The 10575-nt window shown below is 42.4% G+C and overlaps 1 protein-coding gene across 1 annotated transcript; it reads left to right on the top strand.

Annotated features, from left to right (window-relative positions):
• Positions 1–392: 392 nt before the first annotated feature.
• On the top strand, positions 393–10477 carry LOC139381181 (solute carrier family 22 member 7-like). The gene is made up of 10 exons (XM_071124599.1): positions 393–792; positions 1091–1194; positions 6722–6876; positions 7025–7193; positions 7295–7418; positions 8591–8700; positions 8985–9199; positions 9676–9784; positions 9877–10089; positions 10396–10477. The coding sequence occupies exons 1-10, from the start codon at positions 415–417 to the stop codon at positions 10475–10477; spliced, it is 1659 nt and encodes a 552-aa protein (XP_070980700.1). The 5' UTR covers positions 393–414.
• The last annotated feature ends 98 nt before the right edge of the window (positions 10478–10575 follow it).

Raw genomic sequence — 10575 nt, 5'->3', positions numbered from 1 at the left:
CATTGCCATGGTATGTTTGGCTTGACAATGAGCAATGGAGTTTGAAAAGCACAGACATCATGTTCCATTCTCTTTTTGAACTGTTCACATATTATTGAATTCCTGAAACTTTGAAATGGTGAAATATTCTTTAGTTGCTCAAGCAACTACTTGCTGTCAATGCATCACCAATTAATGTATATGAAGGCATTCTTTAACAAGCAGAAGTGGCTTATTTCATTTATTTTGCACAGTAAAAGATTGATCTGTTTCGCAAGGTTTAACTAACAATGAGACAGTTGGACCAACAGACAGACAACCTTTAGACTTGGTAAAAGATTATGAAATATTTTCTTGGTTCCAAAGTACGAATGTGAATGAGTGTGATTGCTGTGCTTTCAGTATTACAAGAAGTCTGTCTGGACCAAGTGGAAGATGAAGTTTGAGCACCTACTCTCGGATATCAATGGATTTGGACGGTTCCAGATTATGATCATTATTATCAGCTTCGTTGCTCGATTCACCCTGCCTTGTCACTTTATGCTGGGTAACTTTATAGCGGCCGTGCCCTCTCACCGCTGTGACCTCAGCACTCTGGATGATGAGGGCATCTTTGAGAATCTGACCCAGGAGCAGAGACTGACTGTCACTATTCCAGTACAAGAAGATGGGACTCCAAACTCCTGCAAGATGTTCCCAGAACCCCAGTTCCACCTCCTGTCCAACTCCAATGGCAGTGACCTAGCTACAGTCCCCTGTCAGAATGGATGGGTATATGACAACAGCACCTTCAAATCCACTCTGGCTACAGAGGTAAGCTTTTCTGTCTTTTTGTCACTAGACTATAGGTAATAATGTAGTCAATGAATGTCTCATTGAATAATAGGCCATGTTGTACTCATTGAATGTCATTCTTCGACCACTACACATGGTTGCATAGAAATTAAGTATTATTTGTAAGTACAAATCTCGACAAATCTCATTGAATATTGTTGCAGTGCTAGCTACTCAATTAAATTATTTCACAAAATGGAAGTAGAGAGGCTGTTCTCTTTTATACGGTACCTTGAATGTGTTGTCTGTTTATTCTTATTTCTACCTCTTACATCAGTGGGACTTGGTGTGTGACCAGAAAGGGAAAAATAAGGCGACGGCCACCATCTTCTTCTTGGGAGTGATGTTCGGAGCAATGACCTTTGGTAGTCTGAGTGACAGGTAAGTTAACAATCATTTATAAATTCATAGACAGTGGATTTTAGAGTCACCTTAAAACAAATCTCTTGTGTACAGACGCACGTAACATAACTGGTATGGTAGTGTCTGTCAACAGAATGTGCGGATGCAATGACTAATGAGGAACCGTCAATGCATCACTGTTAGCATCTTTGGCCAATAGACCCGCCGGTAACTTGGAAAGAGGGGAGGGTGGAGCTACCGCTCTGCTTCCCCTCCTCATTCTAGTACATTTCCTAACATGTCTTTGCCCAGATCTTATTCAAGCATCTGATGCAATTACTTGAGATTTTTGTTCTGGATTTCCAAGATGACCTAAAACCATGAAGTAGACTGTCTCTGAATGGAAACAAAAAAGTTGTTAAGTTGTTAAAGGCCCAGTGCAGTTAAAATTATTTTTTCCTATTCTTTGCCGCTGATTAAACTAACACCGTAAAAGTGTTAAAAAAAAGGGTTTCGTGTTTTTTCCGGATATACTACATGACCAAAAGTATTTGGGCACCTGCTTGTCTAACATTTTATTCGAAAATCATGGGCATTAATATAGAGTTGGTCCACTCTTTGCTACTATAACAGCCTCCACTCTTCTGGGAAGCCTTTCCACTAGATGTTGGAACATTGCTGCTGGGACTTGCTTCCTTTTAGCCACAAGAGCATTAGTGAGGTTGGGCGCTGATGTTGGGTGTTTAGGTCTGGCTCGCAATCAGCGTTTCAATTAATCCCAAAGCTGTTCAATGGGGTTGAGCTCAGAACTTTGTCCACGCCAATCAAGTTCTTCCACACCAATCTCGACAAACCATTTCTGTATGGACCTTGCTTTGTGCACAGAGGCATTGTCATGCTGAAACAGAAAAGGGTCTTCTCCAAACTGTTGCCACAAAGTTGGAAGCACAGAATCATCTAGAATGTCATTGTATGCTGGAGCGTTAATATTTCCCTTCACTGGAACTAAGGGGCCTAGCCCAAACCATGAAAAACAGCCCCGTACCATTATTCCTCCTCCACCAAACTTTACAGTTGGCACTATGCATTGGGGCAGGTAGCCTACCACTTCGTGCTCCTAGACAGTTGAACGGGGCAGCTCTAGCAGGGCAGAAATTTTACAAATAATTTGTTGGAAAGGTGTCATCCTATGACGGTGCCTCAATGAAAGTCAATGAGCTCTTCAGTAAGGCCATTCTACTGCCAATGTGTGTCTGTGGCGACAGCATGGCTGTGTGCTTGATTTTAGACACCTGTCAGCAACAGGTATGGCTGAAATAGCCGAATCCACTAATTTGAAGGGGTGTCCACATACTTTTTTATATATAGTGTAGTTGCTGGTTGAAAATACAACATACAGGACCTTCTAATCAGCAGGTTCTGCATGGGTAGAGTTGTGGCTTGCCTGGTGACATCACCAGGTGGCAAATTTGTTAATTTACCAATAACAAAGAGAATTCCAAACCTATAAAAGTTTTCCCCTCAAAATTATTGCTTGAGAAATAATTATATTTCTAAAAAGCATTATTTTATATATTTTTTTTTACTTTAATAGAAAACTGTTTTATGGTACCTAATTGTATTAGGTTTAGTATTTAGTATTTAATATTTTTTAGGATCCCCATTCATAGCCATGGGAGTTCTGAGGGTGCTGAATATTTATTTATTATTTGTAAAAAGAATAGTACTTGGCCTTTACAACTCTTCCGTCTTTAGCTGCAGGAAACTTTTTTTTTTTTTACAAAAGTAGTGCACTGGGACTTTATTACACCTGTATTCAGGGCTGGTCCTGGCAATTCTGCCACCCTAGGTGAGACAAACATATTCCCCCTGCAAAACTAGAATACTCAGAGTAAGCAAAATTATGTTGAAAAGACGTCTAAAATCCGTATTTTCCAGACATTGAAGTTAGGTTCAATTTAGGTTCTGAATGAAAAGTGAAAAGACAATATATATTTTCCAGAAATCAAGGCCGGTTGTGACCACACCAAATCCCAACCAAACATAGGCGTCTTTAGTTGAGCAAAATCAAGGCTGGTCTAGACTGGACCAAAAACTAACGTCTGTGGGTGTGGAAATCAAGACCTGTCTAGACTGCACCAAACAAAAAGATTGCTGGTCCAGGCAGGACCAAAAAAAGACACCCAAAAGACATTGGCGTCGGCCTGTGCTTACTGGGGTGTATCCTACAGTGTCTGCCTGCAATGTAATTTTATGAATGCTCATCCATGTCTTAGTCCCACTGTTTCTAAAACAAGCTTTTCCATTGGCCTTATTAGTCCTGATTCCTGTGACTAATCTATATTACATTTCCACCACACTAAACAATTTGGCTGTTTAAGCTCTGAATATCATCTACCAAACTTTATCGGGAGTTCTCCTGAGCCTATTTGCAATGTGTTTACACAGTGGGAAATGCATAAGTATTTTATTTTTCGCTATGGATACAAACTTGAAACCAATGATCATGACAATTTAGCCCAAGGGGTGAAACTTCTGGACAGCAGTTTTGAGTAGCCTGATTATCCATTCCATATTGTCCATTTTACTTTGGCCTGTTTTTAGTATATGTGGTTTGTTAACATGTCAGCATATGTTTTTTATATGATTAGGCGCCTTATAGGTTAGGGTATTTTATCAGAGAAACCTGCATGATGTAAAAAGTGTCTGTCCCATTACTTATACATTTTATCTCCAGCCTGTAAGCTACAGAAAAAGCCACATACTCTTTCTACCATATGCTATATCTGCTACATGATTTATGTTCATTTATTTTGACGGAATGTTGGTGGAGCGTGGCAGCGATACGTCTCTCCAACAGCACCCTGGAGAGGCACGCTGGGAATGGACAAGCAAAATATAATGCGCCCCTGCCTTTCACAAAGTGGGCACTACTTATTACAGGCATCAGCGCTCACCTAAAAAGTCCACATGCCACTGTTGAGAGAAATTGCAATTGTTTTTGGGCAGAATTATGTGAGGTTTTATGTGTTGTTGGACGTGTGTCTTTGTCAGTTTAGCTCAGAAAATGCCGGCCTCTTCAATCTGCCGGCATAGACGGCTGCGGTCTGGCCTTTCCCGTATTAGCGGACAAATATAGGAAAGGGGGATACTTAGTCAGTTGTACAACTGAATGCCTTCAAGTGAAATGTGTCTTCTGCATTTAGCCCTCTGCAGTTCGGGAGACACTTTTTTCTCCCACAAAAGTATTGTATTGAGCCTTTACTACTCCTGTATTATCAGACCGATACAGCCGTATGCAAAAAGAATTGCAGCACCCCCATCCGTATGCAAAAAGAATTGCAGCACCCCCACCCGCAAACATCTTCTCTCGGCTATGTCCCCATTTTTTTAATATATTTTTTATTTCACCTTAATTTAACCAGGTAGGCTAGTTAAGATCAAGTTCTCATTTGCAACTGGGACCTGGCCAAGATAAAGCATAGCAATTCAACACATACAACAACACAGAGTTACACACGGAATAAACAAAACATACAGTCAATAATACAGTAGAAAAAAAGAAAACAAAAAGTCTATATACAGTGAGTGCAAATGAGGTAAGTTAAGGAAATAAATAGGCCATGGTGGCGAAGTAATTACAATACAGCAATTAAACACTGGAATGGTAGATCGGCAGAAGATGAATGTGCAAGTAGAGATACTGGGGTGCAAAGGAGCAAGATAAATAAATAAATACAGTATGGGGATGAGGTAGATAGATGGGCTGTTTACAGATGGGCTATGTACAGGTGCAGTGATCTGTGAGCTGCTCTGACAGCTGGTGCTTAAAGCTAGTGAGGGAGATATGAGTCTCCAGTTTCAGTGATTTTTGCAGTTTGTTCCAGTCATTGGCAGCAGAGAACTGGAAGGAAAGGAAACCAAAGGAGGAATTGGCTTTGGGGGTGACCAGTGAGATATACCTGCTGGAGCGCGTGCTACGAGTGGGTGCTGCTATGGTGACTAGTGAGCTGAGATAAGGCGGGGCTTCACCTAGCAGAGACTTGTAGATAACCTGTAGCCAGTGGGCTTGGCGACATTAGCTATTGCTGAACCAGCAGCTACACTTCCTGGGGTCCACATGAAACATAAAACATGACATATTACAGAACATCAATAGACAGGAACAGCTCAAGGACTGAACTACACACATTTAAAATAATAACAATAGGACCTAGAAAGGTCCTACTAACACAACACTGAGAGAAACAGAGAGACCCATTACTCTATGCCTACATCCTAATACATTCATATATTACATTTTCATGTTCATATAGTACATTTACATTCAGTAACATCTTGCAATTACACGCATACATACATCAGTACACATATGTCTATGAGTTATTAGGGTAAAATAGGGGGGATTGGAAATTATGAAGACAATTACATTGAGGGAAGCTCCAATCTATCTGCAATATTAAAGCTGATCTACCCCCCCAAAAAAGAAAAGAAAGGGCAGAGGCATTGTGCTGTTTTTATTTATTTATTAAAGTACATTTTGCTGTTTTTATTTATTTATTAAAGTACATTTTGCTGTTTGCTTGCGTAATTTGAAATGGAAGGGAGTTCCTTGAATTCATTCTGGATTTGGGGCTGTGTAGAGACCCCTGGTGGCATGTCTGGTGGGGTAAGGTTGGGGCTGTGTAGAGACCCCTGGTGGCATGTCTGGTGGGGTAAGTTTGGGGCTGTGTAGAGACCCCTGGTGGCATGTCTGGTGGGGTAAGGTTGGGGCTGTGTAGAGACCCCTGGTGGCATGTCTGGTGGGGTAAGTTTGGGGCTGTGTAGAGACCCCTGGTGGCATGTCTGGTGGGGTAAGGTTGGGGCTGTGTAGAGACCCCTGGTGGCATGTCTGGTGGGGTAAGGTTGGGGCTGTGTAGAGACCCCTGGTGGCATGTCTGGTGGGGTAAGTTTGGGGCTGTGTAGAGACCCCTGGTGGCATGTCTGGTGGGGTAAGGTTGGGGCTGTGTAGAGACCCCTGGTGGCATGTCTGGTGGGGTAAGTTTGGGGCTGTGTAGAGACCCCTGGTGGCATGTCTGGTGGGGTAAGTTTGGGGCTGTGTAGAGACCCCTGGTGGCATGTCTGGTGGGGTAAGGTTGGGGCTGTGTAGAGACCCCTGGTGGCATGTCTGGTGGGGTAAGTTTGGGGCTGTGTAGAGACCCCTGGTGGCATGTCTGGTGGGGTAAGTTTGTCTGTCAGAGCTATTTCAACACATTAATACTTCTCACATTAACATTTATCTTTCCTCTACTTTGATCCAAGAGAGACTGACATTGATATAAAAACAGCTACATTTGGTCTTTAATATTTTTTAAATCAATCAAATTAAGGGGACATTTATATTTGTATTCTCTTTACATAAGCTTATCTTATTATATTTCTAACTGAAAGAGGGGAGTTGCCTCACACTACAGAGACAGGAAATAGGCCCCTGCCTTATGGGCCATTCTAGCTCGGAGAAAGTTACTTAATGTAATTAGATATTTTTCTGTTCACTTTATCTTCACATGTTGTCTTTTTTCTCTAGGTTTGGTAGGAAGACCATGCTCCTGGTGTCCTATATCTCTGGCATGCTGTTTGGTGTTGCCAGTGCTTTCTCCACCTCCTTCATAATGTTTGCTGTGCTCAGGTTCTTCACTGGGTTCGGCATCACTGGCATCGTCATCATCTCATCAGTACTCAGTGATTATACACACACACATGCACACAACCAAACACACACACACACACACACACGAAGCCCACCCACCACTAGATGAATACAGACAACCCACGTGGTGTCTCAGAGACTATCCTTGACTCATCTGGTGTTGCGTTGTGCCATCCTCAGGTGTGGAGTGGGTGGACATTGAGCACAGAAAATTAGTGGGAGTGATTGACAGCCTGTCCTGGACGTTTGGTAACTCCATGATACCAGCCATAGCCTATTGTGTGAACGACTGGAGACAGCTGACCATAGTGGTCACCTCACCTCTCGTCCTGGCCCTACTCACATGGAGGTCAGAGGGAGGGAGGGAGGGACTAACGAACAAATGAATGGACAGTTAACAGTTAACAGTTGCTGTGTTATTGGGAATAACATCTTTACCTCCTCCAATAGGTGGATACCTGAGTCAGCCAGGTGGCTCATAGCCAATGGGAAGTTTGAGAAAGCAAACTTTTATTTGCAACAATGTGCCCAGATTAACCAGAAGCAGGAGTTTGCATCCAAAATTACACCAGAGGTAAGCAATTGCCAGGATAGGATAAGTTTAAGCAATATGGTTATTTAAATTCCTTCACTCTTCCTTCTAGCCTGGTTCCAGATCTGTCTGTGCACAAATCTAATCAAATTGTATTTGCCACATGCGCTGAGTACACCAGGTGTCGATTATACAGTGAAATACTTACTTAACAGAAATGACCAAATAAAAAGGAAATTAACACAATAAAATAACAACAAGGCTACAGTATATACAAGGATACCGAGTCAATGTGCTTGGGGTACGAGGTAGTTGAGGTAATTGAGGTAACATTTACATGTAGGCAGGGGTAAAAGTGACTAGGCAATCAGGATAGATAATAAACAGAGTAGCAGCAGCATGTGAAGAGTATAAAAGAGTGTGAAAGTGTACGTGTGTGTGGAGTCAATATGGGATGTGTTTATGTGTTTTGTGTGTGTGAGCATATGTAGTGTGTGTGTGTGTGTGTATATGTTAGTGTTAGAGTGTCAGTGTCGTATGAGTGGGTAAGGTCCAGTGACTGTGCATAGAGCCAGTGCAAGAGTGTCAGTGGGCCCTGTGTTGAGGGACAGCGTGGCGGATGTGTTGTTGCCTACCCTCACCACCAGGGGGCAGCACATCAGGAAGTTGAGGATCCAGTTGCAGAGGGAGGTGCTTAGTCCCAGGGTCCTTAGCTTAGTAATGAGCTTGGAGGGCACTATGGTGTTGAACGCTGAGCTGTAATCAACGAACAGAATTCTAACGTTGGTGTTCCTTTTGTCCAGGTGGGAAAGGGCAGTGTGGAGCGCAATAGAGATTGTGTCATATGTGGATCTGTTTGGGTGTTATGCGAATTGGAGTGGGTCTAGGGTGTCTGGGATGATGGTGTTGATGTGAGCCATAACCTTCCTTTCAAAGCATTTCATGGCTGCAGATGTGAGTGCTATGGAGCGATAGTTATTTAGGCAGGTTACTTTGGCCTTCTTGTGCACAGGGACTCTCTTGCTAACTCCTATGGTCAAAGTTGGCAAGACAGCACAAATAGATCTAGGACCTCTTAAAGCCTGGGTGGGATTTTTTCCATATTGCTTATGTATATCCAATCTTTTCATATCTACAGGTTCGTCGAGGAGATCAAGTCTAGGGGTTGATTTGAGATTCAGCAACTGATCCACCTCTGTTCTTCTCGCCACCAGACTCTGTCCAGTATCATTGTGACAGAGAGAAAAGACAGAACCTACTCCTACCTGGACTTGGTCAGGACCCCAAAGATGAGGAGACTGGCTCTACTCACAGGCATAGTGTGGTGAATATCCCCGGTCTCATGATATCTGATACAAGTTGCTTTAGTAAACGCATGTTCATCATGTCTGGTTACACACAATAATGTAGGAATGTATTGATGCTATCAAGTTGGGTAAGATTTCATTTGACCGTTTTGATCTAATATCCACATAAGAGAATATCCTGAAATGTAAATTCAACTTTAAATTAGACTTTTAGCTCACCTCAAACTGTGTCAAAACACATGACATAGCTCTACACTGTTTGACAACACCAGCAATGCCAACCTGATTTCTCATCCCAAAGGTATGGTGTGGCTTCAACATATTATGGCATTAGCTTCAACATCACTGGATTTGGGCTCAACATATATCTAACCCAGTTTGTGTATGGTGCCATAGAGCTCCCAGTCACACTATCAGTGTACTACCTTCTGGATAAGGTGGGCAGGAGAAACACAGAAGTAGGATCTCTGTTAGGAGCTGGAATCTGTCTCGCTATTAATATTTTCCTACCCAGAGGTGAGTGCTTTTTTTGTGGGGGATCAGGGAGGCGGTCAATTCAAGTTCAGGAGACATCTTATAATGTATTGGAGCTGTCAACTAATACTTCCCTTCCTCTAGTGCAGCACTGACATACTACCTGATTCAACTATAGTTTTCTAAATTGAAGACCATGCTTAGATGAATCAGTTGTGTTAGAGCTGGGTTAGAACAGACCCTGGCAGTATCACATCTCTACACGAGTTATCACAACTCTACACAAGTTATCACATCTCTAAAGGAGTTATCACATCTCTACACGAGTTATCACAACTCTACACAAGTTATCACATCTCTAAAGGAGTTATCACAACTCTACACAAGTTATCATCGAGTTCTGCTGGGGTGTGTTCCAGTCTTTTTCAGTTATTCATGAACTCATCCTAAATATTTAAATATGGTGGGAAACGTTGACTTAAAAGGAAAGGTCATGTCGTTCCTCTCCTCCACTTCAGACATGTTTGTTTTAAGGACGGTGGTGGCGATGCTGGGGAAGGGTTGCTCGGCAGCATCCTTCACAACTGTCGTGTTATACAGTTCTGAGCTGTTCCCTACTGTGGTCAGGTAAATCACACCTGTGTCTCCGATTTAAAGTGTAACTAAAGACAGACAGGTCAAAAATGTGTGTTCTGTATATTTCTCTCTCTGTCTTTCAGGCAGAATGGCATGGGCTACAACTCGTCCATGGGTCGCCTGGGGGTTTCTCTGGCCCCTCTCATCCTGCTGCTGGACGAGGTGTGGAGGGACCTTCCACAGGTCCTCCTCTGCTCCATAGCCCTGCTGGCTAGCCTGGTGGCCAGGATGCTGCCGGAGACACGTGACCGCTGTCTACCAGAGACCATTCAGGACATTGAGGACGGGCAGACAGGGTATGATATAGCCTCTGAGATATAGACACTTAGGTTGAGATTCAATCCAAGGTGCGTTAAAGAGCAGCGCACTAGACAGATCACAATGCATCTATTAAAGGCTAAATATGCAGAAATCACTCCGCCATTGCCTAGTTGCTACAATTCTAAAATACTAGCCTAAACCTAGCAAACCACAATTTCTCAAGCAAGCATTTTGCCAGGGTACAATCTGTAAATTCTTTGCAAATATGGTTATTGATGATTATGAATAGCATAGTGTTTTATCAATGACTATGTGTTTATTCTTTTTATGTACAATTCTAGGAAAAGTTTGGCTGGATCCCAAGTTGTGGAAACAACAGAAATCCCTCTAAAATCAAAGGCCAACGATGAGGGGGAAAATTGATACTAAGATATTCTTTCTGTAAATATTTTTTATATGCCCAAATGTGCACCAACAACAATTTTCAAACACCTTTTCAAGTAATCTCATTGTTTGTTCCA

The sequence above is a fragment of the Oncorhynchus clarkii genome, chromosome 23, assembly GCF_045791955.1.
Source record: "Oncorhynchus clarkii lewisi isolate Uvic-CL-2024 chromosome 23, UVic_Ocla_1.0, whole genome shotgun sequence".
NCBI classification, from domain to species: domain Eukaryota; kingdom Metazoa; phylum Chordata; class Actinopteri; order Salmoniformes; family Salmonidae; genus Oncorhynchus; species Oncorhynchus clarkii.
The sequence above is the reverse complement of the archived record's forward strand: the minus strand, read 5'-3'. Positions and strand labels throughout refer to the sequence as shown.

Bases quoted from the DNA above. Each gene is read 5' to 3' on its own strand.
- LOC139381181 (XM_071124599.1), top strand. From the start codon at position 415: ATGAAGTTTGAGCACCTACTCTCGGATATCAATGGATTTGGACGGTTC. The intron at 793-1,090 runs GTAAGCTTTTCT...CTCTTACATCAG, and splicing joins AATCCACTCTGGCTACAGAG to TGGGACTTGGTGTGTGACCA. The intron at 9,200-9,675 runs GTGAGTGCTTTT...CCTCCACTTCAG, and splicing joins TAATATTTTCCTACCCAGAG to ACATGTTTGTTTTAAGGACG.